General features: G+C 41.1%; 2 protein-coding genes across 2 annotated transcripts in view; one reads left to right on the forward strand and one right to left on the reverse strand.

The window, feature by feature from the left end:
• The window catches only part of SLC2A9 (solute carrier family 2 member 9), a 41,733-nt gene extending 28,811 nt beyond the window's left edge, over positions 1 to 12,922 (forward strand). The window contains exons 8-12 of the mRNA XM_087724640.1: positions 1,003 to 1,113; positions 3,578 to 3,679; positions 5,506 to 5,581; positions 10,826 to 10,953; positions 12,448 to 12,922. Coding sequence (XP_087580766.1) covers positions 1,003 to 1,113; positions 3,578 to 3,679; positions 5,506 to 5,581; positions 10,826 to 10,953; positions 12,448 to 12,702 — 672 coding nt within the window. The 3' untranslated portion in view covers positions 12,703 to 12,922. The remainder of the gene's footprint in view (positions 1 to 1,002; positions 1,114 to 3,577; positions 3,680 to 5,505; positions 5,582 to 10,825; positions 10,954 to 12,447) is intronic.
• A 14,098-nt stretch (positions 12,923 to 27,020) lies between these two features.
• The window catches only part of OTOP1 (otopetrin 1), a 30,658-nt gene continuing 30,081 nt past the window's right edge, over positions 27,021 to 27,597 (reverse strand). Inside the window, exon 6 of the mRNA XM_087724641.1 lies at positions 27,021 to 27,389. Within this exon, the coding sequence (XP_087580767.1) occupies positions 27,219 to 27,389 (171 nt within the window). The 3' untranslated portion in view covers positions 27,021 to 27,218. The remainder of the gene's footprint in view (positions 27,390 to 27,597) is intronic.

Genomic DNA, 27,597 nt, shown 5'->3' on the forward strand with positions numbered 1-27,597 from the left:
CTTTAATGTTTTATGCTGTAAGCTGCCCAGAGTCATTGGATATGAGATAGGTAGCAAATACATTTCCTAAACCAACAAACAGCCATTCAAAAAAAATGCTTTATAAACTGGGAACGTGAGCACAGGGCAATTCAAAGTAGTTGTACTTTTGCTATGATTCATTAAAGCAGCTGTACCTTTTTTCAGGTTCATGCAGAAAGCTACAAAGAGACAGCAACTACTTTAAAGAGGTGCTGGGCTCATGCTTCCCTCAGGTCCAAAATGTTTTTTCCAAATTGTTTTTGAAGTCCTTCCCTTCTTCCTTCCCCTTCCCTTCCACTCCCTTCCCTGGAAAGTAAATCCCCAGTCAGGGCTTGTGGCAAATGCAGTCTAACCATCACTGGCCAAAGTGAAAATGAATGAAATGAATAAATGAAATTGATTGAAATCCAGAAAGGGGTTTGTTAAGCAGTTTAATTTTTGTCCTGGTGTCAAGGAGCTGAAAGCTGAGGTACAGGAGAACCTTACAACAGCCTACATTATCCTTTTTTCTCTTTGTGGTTTGATTGTTGGTTGTTCAGCTAAATGAAAATAAGGGTGATGGACTCTTTCCTCATATCCCACAAAAATATCCTTTATCATGTATAAGAAGAGCATTCACCACTTTCTATTCTGATCCTTTTCTCTCATTTTTGGGGTGGGAAAATATTAATGTGCTGACAATGGAAAATGGACAAAAACAAAACTCAAGCTTAGAGTGAATAGTATTGTTTCTATTTGGTGTTGTTTTGGTGTTGTTTTGAAGCAACCTGATAAATATTTCTCATTGTCTTCAATAATATACCTAGATACAAATGTTTTCAACATTGTGATGTCCATAGGCTGGACATTTAGAGTTTATGGAGAGCTATTTTGACAATTTCCAGACCATCATTAAATGTATATATGTATGTAGAACTTAGAATTTGATAGGGTCAAATAATTTTTTTTGAACCCAGTAATGGAAGGTGGCTTCTATTTCAGATTTGGTTCTACACAAATGACATTTTCAGGGGAGCTGGCCTAAGTCCTGAAACGATACCATATGTTATCTTAAGCACAGGAGCTGTGGAGATCTTGGCTGCTCTTTTCTCAGTAAGTGTGTAGTGCATTGGAAAACCCATAGAAATGTATAAGAAGTATATAATTTAGAATAAAATCTTTTTCAGTTTCCATCTTAGTTTTGAACTGGCAATAAGGAAATAAAAAGACTGAATCTTATAAAAATCTTCAATAGAAACCAGGAGCCTGTGAGTACTGATCCTGCCTTAGGCATAAAAACTGCCTGGGTGACTTTGGACCAATCACACTCTCTCAACCCAACTCACCACACAGGATTATCACTATGGGGAAAAATAGGAGGAGGAAGGAGTATTATGTATGTTTGCTGCCTTGAGTTACTTGTAAAGTAGTAAAGGCAGGATAAAAATCTAATTAAAAAATGTGCATAACACTTCAGAGTGAATAGCAGACATAGTTCACCATCTCAAAGATTTTACTTGTTTTGAAAATCTGAGGGGAAAATAGTTAATCAGGTAAGCAACTGAGATTGTATCTAATGTTTTGTTCCAAACTTAGGAGTCTGATCTTTTGAATAGATCAATATTTATTAATTTTTTGAGGGAATCATGAGTGGCATGAAGAAATGTACTCCATAACAAAGTAATGAAAAAAAATAGATGGATGTTACCAATGACAATTAATTTATGTTAAAATATAGAGAGCTAATTTTACGCGTGTAAGAACTCTTGGCTTTACTTGAAATGTACATTTTAATCTTTGGTTGAATTAATTGGAATGGCTCTTTGAAGAATATTGGAACTTCCAAGAAAACATGTTTAGGATTACACTTGAACTTTTAGTTAGATAAAACTGTTACCTATACCAGGGATCCCCAACCCCCAGTTCACAGACCAATGCAGGTCTGCGGCCCTTTGGGAATTCGGCCACTCAAGTGGCAGGGAATCAGGTGAAGCTCCATTTATGCAAGGGGTGGGCACACATGTGAAACCACCCCCTCCCCCCTCCACTATCACTGCTGCTCAGCAGAGCCAGAAAATTTGGGGAACATTGACCTATACCATTTGAAGATTTCTTATTAACCTCTACCATTCAAAGATATTTTCCTTAAAGACAATTTTTTTGTTACTGAGGAAAACACTAAAAAAAGCCATACTTTGCGAACAACTGGATGAAGCATTTGTTTTAAAGCTATTAGGAGAAAGAAATATGCATAATACTTCGTATGAAACTGCCATTTGTAGAATGCCAAGAGTGCCACTTCTTCACATGTAGAGAGGTTGCCACTAACAACTCAAGCCTTTATCATTCTGACTGTTGAACACCATGAGATATTGAACTCTACTTACAAAATATATTTATATGTTGCTACTAATACATTATTATTCTAATTGCTATTCTAATAATGTATTAATATACATTGTAATAATGTAGCTGAAGATGGAATGTGAGGCCATGAGTATATAGGAGCAAAAAGAAATTTTAAAAGGTCATTATTTTTAGAGTATAGAAATATAGTAATTGATATTGGTTCAGGTCTGTTGCTGGTGTTAACCCTCTGGAAGCCATTTTTTTCTTTGGAGCTTCTAGGCCGCCACATTTTGTTCCTGGGAAAATGGGAGAGGGGATTACAAGGAGTCGGTGGAGGATTAGCCATAACAACATTCCTTTCTTTGGGAATCAAGGGCATTTGGCCTGCACCTGGATGGGAGTGACTTGGGGTTGCCTCCAGTTGGGATGGTGAATTGATTGGACCATGTGATGGACTTGTGGGTGCAGGGGATGGATCTTTGACTTTCTTTTTGGGTGGGGAAAACCCAGAACTCTCAGATTCAGGTTTTCCCAGATGTGCCAATATGACATCTCTAATAAAATGGAAGTTTGAGGAACTTCAAGCCTTGGAATCTTCTTTCATTGGGGGTTACTTGGAACCCTGACAGCTGGTTGCAAACTTGCTGGTTTTAAGCACTGCAAGCATGCGAAAGTTGCCAAGATTTAATTAGAATTTTGATCTGATTTCATACATTTGAATCTGTGCTTTGCTGGGTTGAATTCAAATAATCAGATCAGTTTTATTCACAAATCTGATTCATTTTGATCAAGCAGGAAAGTGTAAAACACATTACAGAACAATAGAGGTTGGAGTATGAAAGTGTATACAAAGGCTTTGGAACTCTTGTACATTGACTTGGAAATTAGAAGCTCAAAGACAATTTTAATTTTGAACCAAGTGCATAATAAACCTACTAGCTTTAGGAGTCAGATTCTGCTAAAGGAGGAATAAAGGGACAGACTAGGACATTGAGTTAAAAAGATAAAGTATTCTATAAAGTTAGAAGGCCAAAATTCAAAGCTGTCTGTTTATACATTATACATTGATTTAAGAACAGTTAGCTTTTCAGTTTATGTATGGGAATTACTCTTAATTTGCCTTGTAAAAAGCTAAGAACTTTCCTAAGGATGATTCTGTTCTACTAGGGTCTTAGGATGAATCCATCCACAATTCTGTAATATAATTAACCATCTATTTTTTCTTCAGGGTTTAGTGATTGAAAGAGTTGGACGCAGACCTCTTTTGATTGGGGGATTTGGTTTGATGGTTTTCTTCTTCGTCATACTTACTCTGTGTATGAGTCTACAGGTCTGTATATATTAATCGATCTATTTTCTTTTAAATATGTGAAATCATCAGGTTTAAACATTCTTTTTAATCATTCTTATATGCAACAAATATTAGATCTTTTTTGTGCAACCTTGAATTAGAATAATGAAAAATACTAATTTTCTTTTGTGAACTATATTTAAGAAGCAAGTTCAAACTTTACATTAAAAATATTACTGTAGTTTACAGGATTTGTAGTGTAACAAACTGAGGCATAACAATGAAGTGTTCCCCCTGATATATATCTGCATTATATTTTTTGCAATAATACCTTCCCAGTTTTATTTATAGTAAACTGAAAAACATAGAAATGTTTCAGAACCATGATGACAAACCATGGTTTTAAACTATGTCTTCACTAGTCCTAATTTCCAGTTTTAAATAAAATCTTCTTTTCAAAGATTAAATCATACCATTCAGGATCACAGCTATGGAGGTAGTGAAAATTGCCTTGAAGCATATATGTTTGTTCGACTTTTCCAAAGATCTGGGAATGCTCTGCATAGCTGTCTGCCCAAAAGCCCTTTTAGCCTGATCGTACAGATCTTGACAAACATGCTAGGTGCTGTGTTAGTGAGTTGCCCTTCTTGCTTGTGAAGATTGATTTTTTTTTCATATTCTTATGACATTTGAATGCCAGAGCACTTCCATCAGTCTTGAATAACAAGGGGGGAAACTAGAATTTAAACTTTGGGTTCAACGAAATCCATTTCTGATGGAAATAGCAATAGCAATTAGACTTATATACCGCTTCATAGGGCTTTCAGCCCTCTCTAAGCGGTTTACAGAGTCAGCATATCACCCCCACAGTCTGGGTCCTCATTTCACCCACCTCGGAAGGATGGAAGGCTGAGTCAACCCTGAGCCGGTGAGATTTGAACCGCCAAACTGCAGATAACAGTCAGCTGAAGTGGCTGCAGTACAGCACTCTAACCACTGCGCCACTTCGGCTCTAAGCAATGCTAAGCAATCCAACAGTCTTAGTTCTGGGTAATCAGAGACTATGATTAGGTATGACCTTGGCTGATTTTGACAGGAGGAGATAGAGCTTGGAGGGCACTGAACTAGAAAGCTGCCACACGCTAGGGCCTGCCCTCTCCCTTTTCAGATGTCTTCAACTGATTAGTCTCAGCCTGTAGAGATTGTTTCTGTTATTGTTCCTTTAATCTGAGTAATAAAGCTGGGATTTATTTGCTACTGTTCTGCAGGGAGAACGAGGCAGACAGGAACTGAGGCAAGGCAGGTTGAAGCTAACACAACCTTTATTTACAATAACATACAGCTCAATGTAAGGCAAACCTCGAACCGGCAAACAGCAAAAACATTTGTCAGCTGACAGCCCTTTTATACTAGAGCTGTCAGACGCTTAACCAATAGGGTAGCTGGATTCTCCCGCCAGCTGGTTGCTCGCGTCTTAGTCAATCAGGAGCTAGCAATGCAAGTCGATGTCGTTGAAGCCTCGAGGATTTGACAGCAACCTATGATATATTAATGACTAGAGTTTATTATTCTAAGCAGGTATTAGATGGCATACAGATTTCCAAAGATATGGTATCAGGAAAGTGGTCTTTGTATCACTCTGCAAATGTTCTTGTTTTCTACAAGCAGTTTGAGAATCTCTTTGTATTTGATTTGCAATTTTTTTAAAAAAATTGCCCAATAATTATTCTGGATGGTTTAAAATCAAATAAAAAAGATACAATTTGAATAAAACACAAATAATAAAACATAAAATAAAAACACCATATAAATTACTGTAGGTTTACAAAAAATAATTAATTTTTAATGTTATCTGTATTTTTCAGGAACAAGCAGTCTGGCTTCGATATCTCAGTATATTCTGCATTCTTGCAATCATTGCCTCATTTTGCATCGGACCAGGTAATGACTATCTTTTCAAAGATACTCTGACAGAAAGAGTTGTGATGGTTTTTCTAATATAATTAATCCACTCATAATATGCCCTGTAAAGTTGGATTAGGGTGGGGTAAAAGAGGAAATACAAAATCTCTGTAATAGTATAAAGTATTATGTTCTTCAGGTGATACTAGATATATTTGGGGCAGTTGAGAAAGAATACTTATCAGGTTACATGTATCTAAGAATAATAATATGCTGTATAACATTATTATATGCAAATGCTATATATTATGCTATTTTAATGATTAGACTGTTATATACTTTTGGGAGTGTCAGCTTGTAGCGATCATATAGATCTTCCCTAGGATGATTAGTCACCCACTTGGCCCTTCAGATCTTGCAATGGTGTACCCATTGCCCTTGTAATCATATAGTATATGATTATAAATCTAAATATATAAATTAAAATCTATTACATTATTTACAGAATGCAGAATAAAAGAGTTGGACCACTTTGAGGTCTTCTAGTCCAACCCTCCACAAGCAGGAGATCCTATATCATTCCAGACATTGATCGTTTTCACTGTCAAGAAATTTCTCCTTAATTTTAGGTTGGATCTCTCTTTGCTAAGTTTTCATCCGTTACTTCTTGTCTTGCTCTCAGATGCTTTGGAGAATAAATTGTCCCCATCTTCTTTGTGACAAGCTCTCAAATATTGGAAGATTGCTGTCATGGCACCCCTAGTCATTTTTTTTTTGTTAGACTAGGCATACCCAGTTGCTGTAAGTGCCTTGATCATCTTTGTTGCTGTTTTCTGCACTCTTTCTAGAGTTACAATATATTTTGTGTATCATTGTGACCAGAACTGGATACAGTATTCCACATGTGGCAGTATATAGCAGCACTAATATATAATGTGATCTTGATTCTATTGCTATGTTAATGCAGCACAGGACTGAATTGGCATTTTTGGTTGATTCATATTTAAGTGACTGTCTACTAGGACTCCTGGATCCCTCTCACAGTTATTGCTGTTGAGCCAGCTACTACTTATTCGATACCTGTGCATTTGGTTTTTCTTGCCTAAGTGTAAAATCTTACTCTTCTTGCCACTGAATTGCATTTTGTTACATAGACCCCAGTATTCAAGCCTGTCAAGATCTTTCTGGATCTTGTGCCTATCTTTAAAGTATTGGCTATTCCTCCTAACTTCATATCATCTTCAAATTTGATGGTTCTCATTTTATCCACTCATCTAAATTGTTTATGAAGATGTTGATGGGTACTGGGCTTAAGACAGAACCTTGGACATATTGAGCAGTACTAGGCTTACGACAGAACTTTGGAGTATTCCACTGCATACTTCCTTCCATGTAAATGTAATTCAATTGAGGGCCACGAGTTGAGTGCAGTCTGTCAGCCAGTTATGAATCCATCTGGTGGTGATGCTATCCCACATTTTTCTGTCTTACCAAGAAATAGGTTTGTAGTCAATTTTTTTCAAATGCCTTATTGAAGTCCAAGTATATTATGTCCACATCTTTTCACTTGTCCATTAATTTAATCACTTTGTCAAAAAATGCAATGAGATATATTTGGTATGATCTGTTTTTGACAGGCCCATGGTTTGTCTTCATGGCTTCTAGCTTTGCTTGCTTCTAGGTGTTTGCAGTTCTGTTGCTTGATTACTTTTTCCAGGATCTTCCCAGGTATTGATGTCAAGCTGATAGGTCTCTAGTTTCCTGGATCCATTTCCCCTCCTTTTTTGAAAACTACATCAGCTTTTTTCTAGTCCTCTGGTAGTTCCATGGGGCTCCAGGTTCTTTGAAAGATATGGTTTAATGGTTCCAAAATTACATCTGCTAGCAACTTCAGGAATGTGGTCCTGGTAATTTGAATTCTTCTAAGGTGGATTCTAAGATGAATTCTTCTAATGGTCTTACCATTTTCTTTTTTAACTTGTACTCCTAGTCTGCCTTTTACTAACTGTGGTAGATTAGGACAGATGCAAAGAATGAATTAAGCAATTCTACTTCTCCCTGCTGCCCATTATTTCCTTTCTATGTTGTAGACCAATCACTTCCTTAACCTTTTCTTGTTTTTTACATCTTGAAAATAACTTTTGTTGCAAGTCTTAGTTCATTCTGACCCTTAGTTTCCCGAGTTCATCTTTGCAGATTTGGGCTATATATAGGCATTCTGTCTTAATTATGTGTCCCTCTTCCCATTTTTTTCCAGAGAGTTTTTCAGTTTATCAGGAAGTTCTTTATGCAACCATGCAATTTTCTTTTTCAGTTGTATTGTGCTGGACTGGGATTTTATAATCACATTTTTCAGAGTTTCCCAAGCTTCTTGAGTTGTTTTCCCCTTTAAGATTTTCATCCATGGAATCCTTCCCAAGCTCTAAATTTGTTGAAATCAGCTCTTTTAAAGTCTAAGATACTAGTTTGATTTTATTCTATTGCTTGTGTCTGCATTATATTGAATTCCAATATGACATGGTCACCCTTCCCCAAAGTTCCTGAAACTTCAACCCATTCTATCATTTCATGTCTGTTAATAAGAATTAAGTCGAGTATAGCTGACCATCTACTGTAGTTTACTGGTGTCAAACTCGATCACATCACATGATGTATCATGATGCATCACAACAATTTTTGTCTTTGTGGAACTGGTGTGTGTGTGTGTGTGATGTACCAGCTCATGGGGTGCCAGTTTGACACCCTGGCTCTAGTTCTTTCCTCTACTTTTTGGATGACAAAATTGTCAACTAAGCTTGTCAGGAACCTGTTTGATCTTGCACTTGATGCAGAGTTTGTCTCCCAGTTGATGTGAGGGCAGTTAAAGTCCAACATTACTACTGCGCTGTGTTTCCTGCACACATTAGTTAACTGATTAGCAAAAGGTTAGTCTATTTCCTCTACTAAGTTCGGTGCCTGTGCCTATGCCAATGTCATTCCTTTTATTTTAACCCATATGCATTCGAGAAGGCTTTCATGCTTGGTTTTATGCATTTCTGTAGTGATTTTTTTAATGTAACTCCACTTCCTCTTTTGTTAGGTCTGTTTCTTTTGAACAGTTTATATCCTTCCAGCAGTATATTCCATGCATGAATTTCATCCACCAAGTTTTGCTAACCACAACTTATAATACCTGTCCTCATGTACTAGTATTTCAAATTCAACCTATTTGTTTCCAAACTTTGAGCATTAGGCATCTGACCTTGGTATGCTTCCTATATCTCCTGTTTTATATCTGAGTCTTCCTTCCTCCCCACTCAGTTTTAATTTAAAGCCTCTTGAATAAGATAAGCCAGTCATTTTTCAAATATATTCTTCCCAGTTCTTGTGAGGTGCACCCCATCCCCTGCCAGAAGGCCTTCATGTAAGTAATGTGGATTATGGTCTAAGAATTCAAAGTTCGATTGACACCACCACCCCTTAAGCCACTGGTTTATTTCTAAAATTCTCTGTTCCTTCTTTGAAAGTACAGATGACTACACCATCTGTACTCCTAACTCTTTAGCTTTCATGCCAAGTTACTCATAGCATCTTGATAGTGTTTTTGGTTCATTGTTACATTGTTCATCCCCACATAAAAGAAAAGGATGTGAGGTTGATTATTTTAATAAGGCTCTAAGTCACATCTTTGATTTTTGTTTATGGGAGATAACATACTATGTTTCCCTGAAAATAAGACCCAGTCTTATTTTCTTTTGGGGCCCAAAACAAGCAGCAGATCTTATTTTGGGAGGATATCTTACTGCTTACCTTAGAACCACAGAGAATTGGACAGTCTATCCTGTATTAAATTAAAAGTGATTCCTTCCTTGAGGCAAAAAGTTGTGTATTTGGAGCATATGAACAGAAAATGACTTTTAAAAAATCATTAAATTTGTCAAATTGAGGGACATAAAAGGAGAAGACAATTAGTATGAGATTAGTATGATGTCATTGGATTATTAATATCAAGTCAGGATGCGAAGTATTCATACTCATAGCAGGATACCACATACTATTTACAAGGAATCAAACCTATTACATCTTGTTTGTATTTATCATTCTTTTTTAATGGAATCATGGTAAAATAAATTTCAATATATAATGATCAAGAATGCTATATGTACACATTATATATTTCATATTCATCTTTTCTAATAAAATATCAAATATGCGTAATCATTTACAAGAGGATGAAATGCCTCAGGGCAGCACACTCCTAAGCAGTGACGTGCGGTGAAGTTTATGGCTGGTGAGGCAGCTTTTCTTTTAGACTTGTGGACTTGAACTCCCAGAATTCCACAGCCAGGCATGCTCAGTTCTGACTTAAAGCAACAGCATTTGTTTTTTCCTTTGTTAAATAAGTTTCCTTTTCTTTTTCTTTTCCCTTCCCCTCCTTCCTCCCTCTCTCCCTCCCTCTCCCTCTCTCAAACACACACACACACACACACACACACACACAACTTGGATTGGACTATCACTCCCACCCCCTTCCCTCTCTCACTCACTCTCAAACAAACACACACAAACACAAAGGTTGGATTGGATATCTTTTCCAATGGCTTGAAAGCAGCTCCTTTGCCATTCCCCTGCTGCCTTCCCCAAACACCTCCACCATTGCAAATGCTGCCTGCTGTCTGGGTAGAAAATGCCTGGAACACAATAAAGCCCACCCACCCACCTCCTTCTGGGGTGAAAGGAGAGGCAGAGAAGCTGGAGGGGAGCCGATCTGAGCCTTCCAAAAGAAAGAGGCTGGGGGAAAGTGTCTGTGCTACAGCATGGCTTTTTGCCTGGCTTCCGTGGATGACTCTGCTTAACTGTTAAAAAAAGTCTCTAAAAAAGCACCCTCTACTGTGAGGCAGGAGAACTAAGTGCCTCCCCTACATCAGGATTTTTTAGGCTTTTAACCCTTGCTTAACTTAAGGGTTAAAAGCCTAAAAATTCCTGATGTAGGAGAGGCACGGAGTTCTCCTGCCTCATAGTAGAAGGCGCTTTTTAGAGGCTTTTTTAAGCAGTTAAGCAGAGTAATCCACGGTGAGGCAGGCTCAGGCAACAACTAGCTCAGCCTGACCTCAGGTCTCGCCTTTTTCCTTTCAGATTTATTTTTCTTTTCATGACGACAGCGGTGAGGCTCTGCCTCCCCTGACTGCACGTCACTGCTCCTGAGTATACGATAGCAATAGGTTCCTGGCCTGAATAGACCTCAAGCCTCTGTTTTTCTTATTTAGGTTTATGAAACACCTGAATGTTGTCTCTTTCTTGCAGGTGGAATTCCATTTATCCTCACCGCAGAGCTCTTTCCACAGTCTCAAAGGCCAGCAGCATTTATGATTGCTGGCATAACCAACTGGCTCTGCAATTTCATAGTTGGACTCCTTTTCCCTTTCATTCAGGTATGGGCTCCGAATTACAGAAGGTACCAGAACATTTTAGAAAGGGCAAAGTGTGATTTGCAATGAAATCAATATGTAACCCTCTCGATCTATTTATAGTGCCTTTTTTCAATGTTTTAAAACTTCTGATTTATTTTTTTTATTTAAAAAAGAATAGTTTATAAGTCATTACATGCAAACCATCAAGGGTCGGGGACATAAAAATAAAAACATAGGGAAATTTAAATAAAAATTAACAGAAGAATTAATTGAAAAATACACAGAAAAAGATGAGGCTCTGAAAAGATATAGAGCATGTTGATCTGTTTCTGTTTATGAGGCAACTTAAGATAAAGAAGTGCCAGTTTGCATAAAACACACAAAACCTCTTTAAAGCATCCAAAAACGAGAAACCACAAGCTCCCTTGGTAACTTATACAAATTTTATTTGAGGATTTTTTTTTGTTAAGTAAGGTCAGTTAAGAGGTAGGACACGTCGTTCCAGAGAACTGTTTATTTATAAGCAGGAGAAAAATCAGGGATCAAACTGCCCAGCAGCTCCCTCTTGAAGGGAGCTGTCCAGCACATTCAGCCACTGACAGCTCTCCAATTTCTGGGAAATTGGGCCAATCACGGTGGCATTAGCTGTTCCCTCGAATTTACATATGCAACACCCTTCCGCGCCTGGCAGGAGCGTCCATCAATCACTCAACTTACATAGTCATGCAGATAGGTGGGCGTGGCCTGACCTGTGCAGTCCAGTTGCTTCAGCAGAAGCAGCTGGAATAGTCAGGTCTGCTGCCGCTCCTGAGTCTCCTGGTGGAATCATCTGGGGCTCAGCCTGGGGCAGGGCCGAGTCCACCCCACCCAGTTCCTTGAAACCTCTTCGCTGGATACTGTGGTCCTCACATAAGTGGGTGCATGCTTGGTTCGGGTTTGAGAGTAGTGTAGGTGTGTTTCTTGTTTGGCCTTCTGGGTGCGTCTCCTGATGGGGTTATGTTAGGGTTTTCCTTTCGCCCCCAGAGTTGGTCAATATACCTTCTCCAGACTGTACCATCAGTCAACTCTGCTCGGTAGGATTGAGGTCCGGTTATATTTATTATTTTGCCCAGAACCCAGGTTGCAGCCTCTGTATAATTCCGGGCATAAACTACAACTAACACCCCCTTTTCACCCTTATTTTTATGACCATCGAAAATAGTTCTAATCAACTTTCCTACATAATTTTGTATGCAATTAAATAGCACAGTTTTAATACGACCAGAGCTAAGGGTTAATAATATGTGGGGATAGTCCAAAATAGTTTGGGCTGGATGATTTTCTACAGGTTTTATTGTTTTTAAACTAGAGAAATCAAAATGTGGTGCTCAGCATTAAAGCATATTATGAAATGCTGGTAATAGAAGGCATGTGTTTAGTCAAAGGAAGATGTTCTTATACATTTGTAGACCAAGACTGTCTTGAGATCTGTGGTAGGGTTGATAATCCAGGTTTCATTTTGCTTTGTGTTTTCAGGAAGGGTTGCAAACATACTGTTTTCTGGTTTTTGCTGCCATCTGTCTTGTTGGAGCCACTTTCCTTTTCTGGGTTTTACCAGAAACAAAAAAGAAAACACTTGCTGAAATCAACCAGGCATTTGCCAAGAAGAAAATGCCTCTGGAAACCCAGGAAATGGGTCATTTTGATCCTAAGGGAAAATCAAGTGAAGTACAAGAATCCAATTTTTGTCATTCATTGGGAAATGAAAAAAGCAAAGGTGATATGGCCTAAATTCAATTTTTATATTTTTAAATTCAATTTTTACATATATTTTTTTGCATTTTAACTATTTATTAATTGTCTTGTGGTTGGAGAGAAATTGTGACCAGAGTTGATAAAGAGTCAAAAAATGACGAACTGCCTTATTTGAGCAAGATCATTGATTCATTTAACTATGCAAACTGTCAAGCCGGCCTCCCTCAGCAACCAAGAAAGAAACCACTTAACTCCATTTTGCAGAATTAAGAGTACTTTTACTGGTTATGAAAAGATAGCAGCTAAGCAAAGCAAGATCTGAGGCAAAAGCGCGCAAAATCATACATATCAATATGTGACCAACCCCCTCCCCCTGATAACCCTCATCCCACTGTCCAATCTGCAAATCCCTTAGGTGTCATGTGAGTTCCATCTTCAAGGAGTATCATCAGGTTGGTATGCAGGACGTATGCAGCACTAGTCTCCAGCATGTGCAGTAGATGGTGAAAACAAAACTCCCTTTTTACAATCTCTCCAGTACTTAAACTTCCCCTCCCAAATACCAGCCCCGCCTTCCCCATTTCAATGGCAGCGGAAAGCAAATAGCGAAACAGAGGCTGACATCCGGCCCTCCTTCAAGAAAAGAAGTCATCCCTGCAAGAAAATATAACAATAGAAAAGACAACATAAGATATGTACATTTCAAATATGATCAAGGCTTATCAGTGTACTTAGCGTAGAACTTCCGTAAGAGTTTAGGAGCTCTAACATGGGATTTACCAACTCACTCAGCCTGGGGGGGGGGGAATACTTCCAGGATACTAGATATTGAATTCGATTCCTATGCTTCCTGGAGTCCAAGATTTCCTTAACCTCAAAATGTTGCTCTCCCTCAATAAGAAGAAGGGCAGGGGGTGCAGGTAGAGGTACACAAAAAGAAGAAGTGTGCTCTGGCTTCAACAGATTTACATGAAACACAGGATAAATTCGCTTAAGATGCTTTGGTAACTCCAATCATACAGAAACAGGATTAATGATTTTCACAATAGGGAAAGGACCGACATACTTTGGCCCCAGTTTCTTTAATTTCTGGGTGGTTTGTAGAAACTTGGTAGACAAAAACACTCAATCTCCTACTTTGTACTCCCTTTGCCGCACCCTCTTTTTGTCAGCCTATTTCTTGTGCACCTGGTGAGCAGCCTCCAACGCCTTGCGGGTCATGGGCCAAATTTGGCAAAGCTGGTCACTCCACTCGGAGAGGGACAAAATTTGCAGGTTTTCTTGAGGCAACTCAGGAATTGGTACAAAGTTCTGCCTAAATATAACCCTAAAAGGGGTCAAGCTGGTACTGCTGGGCACAGAGCTGTTGTATGCCACCTCAGCATGTGGCAACAGTTCAGCCCAGTTATCTTGCTGATAATTGATGAAACACCAGAGGTACTGTTCCAAAGCAGAATTAGTCCGTTCACAAGCCCCATTAGTCTGAGGATGGTGGGTGGAGCTTAGCCCCTGGGCGGAGCCAATTAACTTCAGAAACTCCTTCCAGAAGAGGGAGGTGAACTGGACCCCCCCATCCAAAATTATGCGTTCAGGCACTGTATACATGTGAAATAAACAACTTAGCTAATGACTTAGCTGATGGGATTTTGGAACAGGGTACAAAATGAACTTGTTTGGAAAACAGGTCGATGATTACCCGAATCACAGTATTTCTTAGACTCTCTGGCAATTTGACAATGAAGTCCATCGATATCTCCTTCCATGGGGCCTCAGGACGGGCCACACCTTGGAGAAGGGCCTGGGGTTTTCACGGTGGGTGCTTTGCGGCAGCACAAATGGGACAACTGGCTATGTAGGACTCAATGTCTTTTTTCAATGAAGGCCACCAAAATTGCCTCTTAACAAGATGTAAAGTCTTTACAAATCCAAAATGGCCTGCCATTCTCAAATCATGGGCCCGTTGAAGAACAATACTTTCAGGTTAGCAGGAACATACAATTTAGCCCCTACCCAAGCCAGTCTATTCTTTATAGTACATTCATTTGAATGTTCCTTGAACCAGTCATCGGACTCAAGGCCTTCCTTGAGTTTGCATATGAGGTCCGTTGTAACCTCTAAATTCGAAATGCCTTGGCTTCTAGTAATCACTGGGGCAGCTAGACTTTTCGCTGGAATGACTGAGTAAACTACGCTCAGCTTAGAGCTGTGTATTGGGGAAGCCTAGACAAAGCATCAGCCATGAAGTTCTCCCCTCCCCCCGGAATGTACTTGAAAGTAAAGTTGAAATGGTTGAAAGGTTGCACCCAATGCACCTGTTTAGGAGACAGCTTATGTGGGGCCTTCAATGCTTCCAAATTTTTATGATCAGTCCATACTTCAAAAGGGTGTTTTGCCTCTTCTAGGAAATGTCACCTGGTCATCAAAGCCCATCTGACCGCAAAAGCTTCCTTTTCTCATATAGCCCATCATCTCTCCATCTCTGTCAGTTTGTGAGAAGTGTAAGTGCATGGCTGCAATTTCCCCTCAGCGTTCATTTGAAGTAATACTGTCCCCCCACCACCACATCACTGGCATCAGCTTGAATGATAAATGGTGCCTCCATATTGGGTGTTTCAGAATGGGTTCAGCTGCAAAGAGTCACTTCAATTTCTCGAAAGTGGCTTGACACTCCATAGTCCAATTCAAAGGCTTATTCGGTCTGGGCTTGGCCTCCCCTTTGACTTTAGGTGATTTGTAATGGGCAGAGCAATGCTGGTGAACGAGGGATAAATTGACAATAAAAATCCGCAAATCCCAAAAAACTTCATAATTGTTTGCGGATGGGAGGAGGTGCCCACTCAGTTACAGCCTGGACTTTCGCTGGGTCCATCTTGATGCCATTGTGGGAGATGCGGTAGCCCAAGTAATTAATTTTCTCTTGATGAAATTCACATTTATACAATTTGGCATAAAGTTCTGCAGCCCGGAGTTTCTTGAGTACTGATCGTAGTAAGGTCACGTGTTCATCATGTGTTTCCATGTAGATAAGGATGTTGTTCAAGGTAGACCATCACGCCCTTGTACAGGTGTTCATGTAAAACTTCATTTATTAATGAGAGGCCAAATGGGAGTGCTCTGAATTGAAAACACCCAAGTGGGCAGTTGAAAGCAGTTTTCCATTCATCTCCCTCTTTGATTCTGACTCTGTAGTAGGCCTCTCTTAGGTCCAATTTTGTGAAGCTCTTCCCTTTACCCAATTGGGCCAACATATCCTTCATCAGAGGGAGGGGGTATACATTTTCCACGCACACACTATTAAGATTTTTGTAGTTAACACAGAGATGAAAGGAGCCATCTTTCTTTTCTCTAAACAACACAGGGGCAGCCACACATGGCCTAGCAGGTTCAATAAACCCCCTTTTCAAATTTTTGTCAATAAACTTCCCTAATTCCTCCATTTCACGTGGGGTCATTGAAAAAATCTGGGGTTTTGGAAGTTTTACTCCTGGGAGGATCTCAATGCTGCAATCTGTTGCGTGGTGAGGGGGTAATTTATCAGAGGATTTTTCACTGAAAACGTCTTTTAGAACCCAATATTCCTTTGGGATTTTCTCCTCCCCCTCAATTTTTTTCTGCACCGTGGCCACTAGGTTAGGTTCAGCATTGGTAATATTGGAAAGCCTCCCTTCTCCCTCAGGGGGTTTAGTGGATTGGATGCGCAACCACGCTTTCTTCCAGTTGATGCGTGGGTTCCATTTATGTAACCAGTCCAGCCCAGTATGAGAGGCCAGTCCATCCCCGGTGCCAAATGAAACTTAATGTTTCCTGGTGATCTCCCATCCGCATGTCTATAGATTCAGTCACAAAATGGGCAGGAGCCCCCCCAGCTATAGACCCATCTAGCTGGCAAAAAGCAATGGGAACTTTCAAAGTTCTCAGTTTCAAGCCCATTTTTTCCACCACTTCCGGGCTAACAATGCAACGTGTGCATCCCGAGTCTAAAAGGGCCAGCATTTTTGCTTGGGCGCCAGTAGAGGGCACTTTAAGTTCTACTGGGATGGTCATGGGAACTGATGGGAAACTTACCAGACGGTCGTCATCAGATTCGGTTTCATTCCCCCCCCCCAATGAGGAGGACGGTTCTTCTTCTCATGGGATGGGAAGGAATTGTGCAACAGGTTCCAACCCTTTCATGGTGGTGTCCCTTCTTTTCCCAGGTTGTTTGTCTGGTTTTCTCTCCCCACCCCGGCTGGGGGCTTTGGGCCAATCTTGGAGCGGCAATTTACTGCCCGGTGGCCCTCCTTTCCGCAACGGAAGCAGATGGTAGACTGAGGCTTGCTTGTAGACCAACTTTTTCCTCCTTTCAGAGTTCCTTTGGGGGTGGGTGGGAGGGGTAGCTTTCTCTTTCTCACTATCATTGTGTTACTTGTCTCTAGCTAAATCGATCTCTACATCTGCTACCAATTTGTACCAGCGTTGCAAGTTACCACCACCCCCCCCCATTTACACAGTTTTGGTATATATCTTTGTTTAAGCCATCCATAAAACTGTCCATTAAAACTTCTTCTGACCACCCCGCATATAAATGGACAATTTACGAGACTCTTGTATGTAATCAGCCACTGGGTTCTTCCCCTGGGTAAGAGTTTTCATTCTGGTTCTGGCCTTCTGCTCTGTGAGCAGGTCATCAAAGCGTTTCCTCAGAGCGACCACAAATCTATAATAGTCTCTCAGCAGGAGGAAGAACTCTTACCTTGGCTTCTTCTGTGGGGAGATCCTCTCCGAACTGTTGCATGAAATTCCAGATTTGGACCAGGAAAAATCACCTCCAAATTTCACACCAAGCGGAGGAACTTTTGCCATCCGGCATCTGCCGGGGGGGGGGGGATCCTCCTCTTGGAAGGAGTCTCGTGGCTGCTGTTGCTGCTGCTGGGGCTTTCCCATCCTGATAAGCTCCACTGTCTGCCCCCAGGGCCCCCCTTGGGCAGAACAGGGCTTCTGCAGTTCTCTCCTCTAGGTCTGGGAGATCAGCTTCTCTTTCGGGACCACTCTCATATAAACACTGCTTCTCCCAAGTCTCTTGAAAGAGTTTCATAGCTTGGGACATCATAAGGTTCTCCTCATCGGCGTCCTGCCAAGCAGCTGCCAGCCGCCGATGTCACCTTGTGGTAACTCCAGCCAGAATTTCCTCAGGATCATACTTCTGTCCCACTCCCAATGACTACCTGGGACGGACGGATCGTTCCTCCAAATTCAGATCCGTCATCTGCTCCGTCTCCAAGGGACACGAGGATGCAGCCGCCCCCATGTCGTCCTCCTGGTTGCTGCCTGGGTAGGGCATTCCTTTGAAGGTTTTGGTTTTATTTACACTCCCCTCGGAAGGTGTTAGCTCTGGGCTGAGTGTGAAAATGAGATCTTGCTTAATGTCAAGCCGGCCTCCCTCAGCAATCAAGAAAGAAACCACGTAATTCCATTTTGCAGAATTAAGAGTACTTTTACTGGTTATGAAAAGATAGCAGCTAAGCAAAGCAAGATCTGAGGCAAAAGCGCACAAAATCATACATATCAATAGGTGACCAACCCCCTCCCCCCGATAACCCTCATCCCACTGTCCAATCTGCAAATCCCTTAGGTGTCATGTGAGTTCCATCTTCAAGGAGCATCATCAGGTTGGTATGCGGGACGGTTGGCCTTGACCAACACTTTTTTTTTTCATTTTAATGACATTTATAGGCCGCCCTTTTCCCTGAGGGGACTCAGGGCGGCTTACAATAAATAGGAAGGGGGTGCAAGACAAAACACAAGAAAAAAAAAAGTGTGAATAATAAAAAAAAATAAACCAGTAAAACACAACATTCATTCAGCATTCGGGTGGGGCGAAGTTAGGGTCTTATCCCCAGGCCTGACGGGATAGCCAGGTCTTGAGGGCTGTGCGGAAGGTCTGGACGGTGGTGAGGGTGCGAATCTCCACGGGGAGATCATTCCAAAGCGTCGGAGCTGCAACTGAGAAGGCTCTCCTCCGCGTAGTCGCCAGTCGGCACTGACTGGCGGATGGAATTCGGAGGAGGCCTACTCTATGCGATCTGATGGGACGAAGGGAGGTAATTGGCAGAATTCATATTCAATACCAATCACTAATCTTCAGCATGCACAGTAGATGGTGAGAACAAAACTCCCTTTTTACAATTTCTCCTGTACTTAAACCTCCCCTCCCAAATACCATGCCCCCCTCCCCATTTCAATGGCAGCCGAAAGCAAATAGCAAAATAGGCTGACACAAACTCACATCTGAGCATTGAGGCATATTAAGCAACTAGCATTTCCAATGATTCCTTGATTAATTGTAGGAGTGCAGTGACTTTTACCACTAGTTTGGCTTCATGGTTCAAGCATAATTCAGTTTTTCAAGCGTATGTTTTATAACTAATTAAAATTCATATTTTTTAACTAGTGAAGATTGATTTATGGAGTGTTTTAATCTTTTGAGGTTAATGTTAAAATAATTAGTCCCATATAGATAACTTCTTAGACTCATGGCAATTCTATCTATGAGAACATACTTAAATCTTAGGTCTTCAGAATATTTTTCTCTTTAAATATAATCAGGGCTTTAGGTTTTTGCATTTTTATAAATAAAATTTAGTGAATGTGTATTTGAACATTGTAGCTCAACCAATATCATCTAGTGCTTACAGTATCTTTACCCAACCCAATTATGAAAACACATCTTGCTTTGTGGTTCATCTTTATCTATTGATATAGTTTTAGTTACAGTTAATGCTGAACACAGGAATGCTGTGTTACAAACTATGTAAGAGATGCAGGAATAGGTAAGCTGTATTGGGATGAGGCAATTTTAACTGCCAGATATTTGGTCAATAGACTGTGGAGTTCAGCAATTAATGAAGCTCCATTATTACATGTTATAAAAATAGAACCATCTTTGGCACATTTAAGAATCTTCGGCAGCAGTGCACGGGTGCACATTCCCAAAACAATTAGGAGGAAATAACAACCAAAGGCAAGGAAACTGAAATCTATAGGTTATCGGTCAAGAACAAAGGCATATAGATTTACACAAAAATGTTATTATTTCACGTTCTACAAATTTTTCTAAACATAAGAATTGGAAAAAGAAACATGCCAATACCGAAATATGTATGCCTGTTAGTCAGAGGAATCCAATATATGAACATTCACACAGGCACGTTAAATAGAAATCCGAGAGTAGCTCAGGGTCTGAGTATAGCTCAGAGGAATGTTTGGAGAGAGAGATTCCAGTGAAATAGGAACATTTTATTCCAAGGAGGTCTGAAAGAGCAAACAAAGAAAGATTTATAGTTGATGAAGTAAAAAGTAAAAGTGTGTAACGCTCTTTAGAGCCTCAAAATTACCAGAAAGTATTAAACAAAAGAAATGGAATGGATGAAGAGATGTCTATGTAAAGACAAAGTTTTCACGCCAATGAGGTTACTAGAGGGAGAAAAAGTTGTTAGATGCAAATAGATGTACAAAAAGAAACTTTTGGTGAATCATGAAGTATAATATAAAGCAAGGTTAGTTGCCCAAGGCTTCACACACACAAAAAATGTTCCTTATGATGAAGTATTTGTGCTTACAGAGAGGAGTGAAACCATAAGACTAATTTTAACCTTGGCAGCATTGCAAAATTATAAGATATGCCATTTTGATATCAATTCTTACCTAAATGCATAATTAAAACAAAAATATATATGGCGCAAGCTCCTGGTTATGAGAGTGATTAGCCAGGAACAGTATATAAATAAAACAAAGCACATAAAGCCTAAAACAATCAGAGAGAAATTGGAACAAATGTTTAGATACTATTTTGAAAAAAAATGGGTTTCAGAAGAAGTAAAGCTGATCCATGCTTGCATACTCAAAATTGTGAAGGCAAAATATCTATATTGTTAGCATTTGTGGGTGGTATTTGTTACATAACAAAAAAACAATCACACATTTATTCATTTGCAAAACAGCTTGAAAAGGATTTTCAGTTAAAGTGTCTAGGAGAAATAAAGACCATTTTAGGAGTAGAAATAAAGAAACTACAAGAAGGAGGGTATATTTTAAGTGAAAAGAAGAAAATAGAAAAAAATAATATGGAAAGCTGTAAAAGTGTGCAAACTCCCATGATATCAGATTTTCAAACCATCAAAAATATTTTTCTAGGAACTGTATCAGGCAGTCATAGGAAGTCTGTTGTACTTATCACAATGGTCAAGGCCCCCATTCAGTCAATATTTTAAGCCGTTATATATCAAAGTCTACACAACAACACTGGTTACTACATTATTTAAAGGGAACCATAGATTTAGTATTGCATTTACAACCCTCAAGTGAATTGGGATTGAAATGTTTTGTAGAACGTGATTGGGCTAATGATGTACAAGATAGAAAGTCAGACACATTAGTGGGTTGGAAATCTAAAAAACAGATGTTAGATATCACCCCCCCCCCCCCCCGGCTGACAAGCTGACAGAGGTTTCCACCAAGGTCCTTTGTTCCGGTGGGAACAGAGGTTGAATCCCATTGGTCCAAAGGTCTGACAGATCCCTTTAAAAGGGGATGCTGCCCGACCATTCCCTAGCCCGATGTTTACTTGACCTGCAATAAAGAGCTGTTGTTCCTGAAGCCTTTGTGTGCCTCCTTTACCCGATCTTAACAACAGACTTCAGTTGCGATTTCTACAGCTGAAGCAGAATTCATAGCATTATCAAGATTATGTTCAGAGATAATATGCTATACCCAATTATTGAAAGATTTTGCTATTGAACTTAAAGGAGCTATACCAGTATTTGAGGATAACTCAACACAATACTAAATATTGAATTTAGTAGCTGGCACAGTAAAGTGCACAATGGACCAGAACACATAGTTGTAGTTGATTAGTTAGTGCTGACTCACGATTGGTTGTTGTAAGTATGAAGGGGGATTTCCCCTTTTTTCCTCCCCTTCTGTGTGTTCTGTATACTTTATAATTTACCTCATGATATTCCTGTGTTCCTGACTATCTTGCATTTTTTTTTCTTTTTGGATGATGACAAAGACTGCTGTAAGTTTGAAATACATATATGTATGTGTTCTGACCCCCCTCGTCCCACACCAAAGCACGCTGAGCCAAAGATACTTCAAGGAATTTATTAACAGACAGACAGGTCCTTGGCAGCAAACCGGCACAGATAAGCCTTGGCAGCAATCCAGCCTGCCAAGCTAGTTAGCTTAGTCAATGCGTTGACTCCTGCAACGCGGCGTGTGCACAAGAATTCCTCTTATAGTCTGGAGAGGAGCCTAATTACCACCAGCTGAGTGCAATTATCTCCTGTAACTGCGCAACTGTTCCTTACGCCTATCAGTTCTTCGGTGCCGGGCATCCAGGAACAACTCCCTTGGCTCCTCCCTACTGCTCTAATGCTCAGGCGCCTCCTGGTGGCCAACCAGCCTCTCTGCGCTCTGCCCGGAGTCGGAACCCTGTCCAGGGTCCTTCACATCCTCCAGAGCCAACTCATAGGGCCCCTTGCTGTCGGAGTCTGGTGGCAGCTCCAACGGCTCCTGCTGTGCCACAATGTGTGTGTGTGTGTGTGTGTGTGCGCGCACACACACACACACACACACACACACACTCATCATGTTTGGCTAAATAAGTCCCATCAGAAATCAACCACACAAATGGAAAAGTATGACAGCCTGAAACATCCATTTGGATGGATAAAATGGAACAGCCCTGCATTTGTAAGAGAGCCCTGCTATATCAGAATTGCCTCAAACTGCGAGATGGGTGGCAAATAAATTTAACAACAACAACAATGAAAGCTCCAGAAAAGGGGGCAGAGTCAGGCAACCACATGCCATGCTAGAAATCTTGCTCTGGGTTTCCTTTCCTCTTCCATTTTCCTTTCTTGTCATGCTTATTAGATTTTGAGCCAGAGGGCAAAGCCTACATTTTCTTCGAAAATCTGCACTATGTTCGGGAAAATCAAGACTGCCTTTGCATGTCTTGCAAATCTCCTGTGTTAAATGGATGCTTGGAAGAGGCTGGGCATGCAGAGGAGCTGAGGAAGATGGTTGGGGCAAGAGAAGATATCTTCAGGCCAAACTTCCTGACTTGCTTCTCCTTCTTCAAGAGTACCAGCCACTCCCCTCAATCCTGTATGGTTGGCACACATGGAAGAGGGTAGTCCATCTGCACACTTCTCCAAATACATGGAACAAATACATGGAACTGGAAGGATGCAGCCAAGTAGCAGGTCTGATGGGGCCAGAGAGATAAAGGGCTGATGGGGGCTGAGTGGGTGTGGGTGCCCTAATGATATATGCCTTCCTTTTTTTAGGAAAAGTACACATCTGGCAAGAGGATTGCATTTTTTTTTCCATTTTATTAAAGCTTATAGGCCGCCCTTTTCCCTGAGGGGACAAGCGCTCACACAAGCAATCCCCACATTATAATTAAAACATAGAAAATACAACGATAATAACAATAAAAGTGGGAACATTCACACTATCACATACAATCCCATACACTCAGCATACCGAATTAAAAATTGCACAGGGACACAATTTAAATTATAAGTTATAAGTTCCGGGAGAGCCAAACTCCCTTCCTCCAAGTTCCAGGAAGACCCAAGGCCAAGGTCCAAAGTCCGTATTGTGCAAGATGGTTATAGATGGAGGGGGGCAAAGCGTGAACGCCAGATGTTAACAAGCAGCAACTTTGCAGCCTCGCACCCTCCAAATCAAGATGAAGCTTAGGGTAATAGCAATAGCAATAGCAGTACTCATCAATAACGGTCCATAGGGGATATAAAGATAATGTGCAGGGGAATGTCTTATCTTCCCCCTCTCCTAAGGTCCTGAGAGGACCAAAGTCTAGGTGTCTAAACTCTAGGGGTGGCTGGAACAAGTCGGGAGGGGGAAAGGGGAAGCGCCAGCTTGGTGACCAGTTTTTAAAACGCCAATTCCTTATCCCTGAGACTGCCATCCTCTCTCACTCCTTTCCACAGGCCGAATGCACCATGAATACGCAGACCATAAGGTGTCAAGCGTTGTGTCAGATGGTCGCTGCCCAAAATAGGTGTTCCAGGGCAGCAATGGTAGCAAGCGGTCGAGGGGGGCGGCTGTTTCAAGGCCAATGCAGATGGTCGCAGGCCAGGCAGTAGAAAATCCATGCTGGATAGGGAAACAGGCAGGCAAGGCTCTACAGCAGCAAGGGCAGGCAGGAAAAGAAAATGCCCAGCACACGAGAGGATGAAGGGAGAGGCTACAACGGCGGGAAAGGCAAGCAGAAATGGAGGGGGGGGCGTTCAGGCGAGCTACGATGGTGGCGGCTAGTCCGCCGCTCGATCCGCTCACCCAAGCCACGATAATCTCCCACCTCTTTGGGGCGATAGAAGATGGTAGTAGCCAGTTATAGGGTCCCCAAGGCTCACCGCTCCTTATTTCCAAGCCGTAAGTGAAAATCCGGGCTCCTCTCCAAGCCCCTCACTGTTTAAATCTAGTAAACAGCGGGGGAATTCCATTCGGGGGAGCGAAAAGCTCAGGCAGCCATCTTTCCTTCCGATTCCAGCTGCTGCCGTTCCGCTGCTCTGGGGGCGACTTCCAGGACCAGGGACCCGCAGATAAATAGTTAGGGGGCTCACCAGGTCGGGCGGACAACACCAGGGGCACCCAGGCATCCAAAGATGATAAGAAGACGCCGGCCGGCCGTGCGCCGCCATCGTCATCGCCCTCGCGCAACTGGGTGGTTCAGGCTGCTGAGCGTTGTGAGGGCTAAAAGCAAGCCTTCGGGAGTGATATCCTCCAGCTATCTGGGTTCCTTCAGGTCCTTCGGGTTCTACAGATCTTAAACTCTCCCAGGAGCCCTTTCCAGAGATTTTGCGGTCCGTTTGGAAGGCTTCCCAGTGCTTTTTCGCCAAGTTTGTGAGGAGCGAAAAAGCCCGGTCGCCATTCCAAACCCGCACATGCATGGTGCCCTCTCACACCCCTGGGATCACACAGGCAATGCCTGGTCCTCAGCTAAGCCACCCCAGGCAAGGAGACACATGACTCCTGGGACAGGCAGGGTTCGGAGGCTAGCTGAGCTGCCAGAAGGGGTCAGGAGGCCATGGCTGCAGGCAGGAGGAGGGTCTGTGGCATCAAGGTGCTCAGTCATCGGGCCTACTAGAAGTCTGGAGGCTTCAGTGAGGCCTGTGTGCATGCATGAGGCAAGCGCGGGGGGTTGTACGTGCATGCGCAGGAGGAGAGCATTGCATTATGGGTGTGGGCACACACACGTGCACTATCACACACGTGTGTGCCCTTTTGACACCCGATCTGAAAAACGTTCGCCATCACTGGCCTAGGCCATCTTTATGTAGAGCAACAATTCATTTTTTCAGATCCTCAGAGAGTTCATTGCCACGAGGTGCCACGTTGAACTTCCAGTGATCAGTATGCAAGAGTGAGAGCGATAACACCAAATTTAACACACTTGCTCCTCCTTCACACCTGAGAGCTTGTAACACTAACAAGTCACAAGACACCAGGGAGGGAAAACGGCAAATTGGGCCCCATGTGGATATTATCACTTAGGAGTGTAGCTATTATCACTTAGGGGTGTACTCACTTTTGTTGCCAGCAGTTTAGACATTAATCAGCCATTATTATGTGTTGTGTTATTTTGAGGGGACAGCACATTTACACTGTTATACAAGCTGTATGCTCACCACCTAACATTGTAGCCAAGTGTCATTTCTTCAGTGTTGTCACATGAAAAGATATACGTAAATATTTACAAAATGTGAGGGGGTGCACTCACTTTTCTGATATAGTCTCTCCCTCCTTCCCTCCCTCCCTCTCTCTCTCTCTCTGTATGTGTCTCTCTCTCTCTCTGTGTAGAAATAGTGCACTGGAAGATCTGCAAGAAATATCATTTTCCTGCAAGCAAGAACTGGTGGGACCATAAAATAAAGTCATAGAAAATGAAGAAGCTAAATTGCTCTGGAACTATACCCCAAACTTAACAATCGTGAATGAGAAATACAAAGAAGTCTGGTTAGTGGACATAGCATTACCTGGAGAAAGCAGAAGAGAAGACAAAGAACTGGAGAAGATAACAAAATACAAAGATCCCCAAATAGAAATAGAACAACTGTGACAAAAGCAAGGAAAGGTAATACTAATAGGCGCCTTGGGTGAAATCCCAAAACAACTGGAGCATCACTTGAACACCATCGCCATTGATACATTGAGTGTGGAAGAATGGATTGTAAAATTGACTGAACTAGCAGAGATGGAAAAATTGCTTTGATAAGAGACAATGGATTAGGCAGCTTTATAAGAGACTGGAAGCTGTTTGTGGGCTTTCTATGAGTTAAATATAATAACAGATGGTTAATGGCGAGGTTTGAAGAAAAGTGCAATGTTTGGGCTAACCTGTTGACTGTTTATATAAAAAACCAAAAAACCACTCTATCCAGAACTGTCTTTATACTCAGACATTTACCTTAAAAGCTCATAGGTTCTTGGTTAGGACTTGAACAGTCCCAGTCTGTGAATCAAATTGAAGACTAAAAATTAAATAATAATATCAGTAGTAATAATAATGAAAGTATTTAGCTAATGAAAGTTAAAACTCAAATTGACACTCTCGTTATATGTGGTGTTCTGCCACAAGCAATGACACCAGTATGATGAGACAAGGGTGTCCTGCTGTGAGGGGCGGCACCGGTGCAATGAGCCATAGGGCATCCTGTCACGAGTGGTGGCACTGGCACGATACACAATGTGGCATTGGGGCGCAAGTGGCAACAGAACTCATTGTGTCAGTGCTAAGGGAAGCGGGTATGGGGTGCGTGGGGCAGCTCCATGCCCCATCCCCACCCTAGCTTGATTTTTACACATGCCCTTGCCCCACCTGGTACAACCAGACGGTGGGAGGGAGGGGGCAGTCTTAACTAGGGCTTATTTGTGGGGTAGGGCATATAAAGTGCACACAAAAATCTTGATTTTCGGGATAGGTATTATTTTTGGGAAACATGATATTTCATACTTTTTTTTGAAGAAAAGTGTTCTGAAAAAAATTACATTTATGTTCTACTTAGTAAATGCTGCTTATCAGTATGTTCAAAATGTTTTACTGCTATACAAATAGTCCTCAACTTATATTCATTTAGTGATCAAAGTTATAACAACACTAAAAAAAGTGACTTATGACTATTTCCCATACTTACAGCTACCTGTATTTGGTGTTATTTTTCTCCTTTTACAAGCAGAGGCTTAAATTTTATAATTCTGAATTCCCTCACCTTTACGGATGAATGAAATCAATGACACTGTTGAATATTTATTAGTAATTATTGCTGTATATATATATCATCTTTTTCTTCAAATCTGCAACCCTGCAGCTGTGTATTGGCTCAATCCTTTTACAGATGTATTCATGTTTGCTTAAATTTCCCAAGGGAGCAAGGAGGTGGCAAAAGAATCCATTTAAATGATCTTGGATCTTCAAGATCTAGCAAGTGTATTTTACCTTCCCAGACTTTCATCTTTCCTTCTTGATGAAATTATACAATTTACATTTTGCAGCTAACCTCAAAGAGGGAGGCTGCTGAATGCATCCGGTAAAAAATGGAAAAGGGCATTGCAAGATTCACCACAATGATCCAAGGTTCAAATCCAAAAACCATTTCTTCCAGGCCATTGTCATATTCAGGGCGGCAACCAAAAGCTTGCGGAATCCAAAGCTATGAAAAAAAAGAACATTTTTTTTTTAAAAAAATCTTACATTACAAATTATCCTTGAAATTATGCTGGGGACAATATTTTCCAGCTTTATTCAAATAATTTAACTAAAAATTCAGTTGCAGAATTCTAAATTTTATTGTGCATTGTGTGTTTGTTCACATGGTCATGTAATCTTTGTCCTGGTTTCAAAATCTTTGTCTTAGGTCT

The sequence above is a fragment of the Thamnophis sirtalis genome, unplaced genomic scaffold (assembly GCF_051295495.1).
Source record: "Thamnophis sirtalis isolate CommonGarterSnake01/CBP01778 unplaced genomic scaffold, rThaSir2_p1.2 scaffold_10, whole genome shotgun sequence".
Lineage (NCBI taxonomy): Eukaryota > Metazoa > Chordata > Lepidosauria > Squamata > Natricidae > Thamnophis > Thamnophis sirtalis.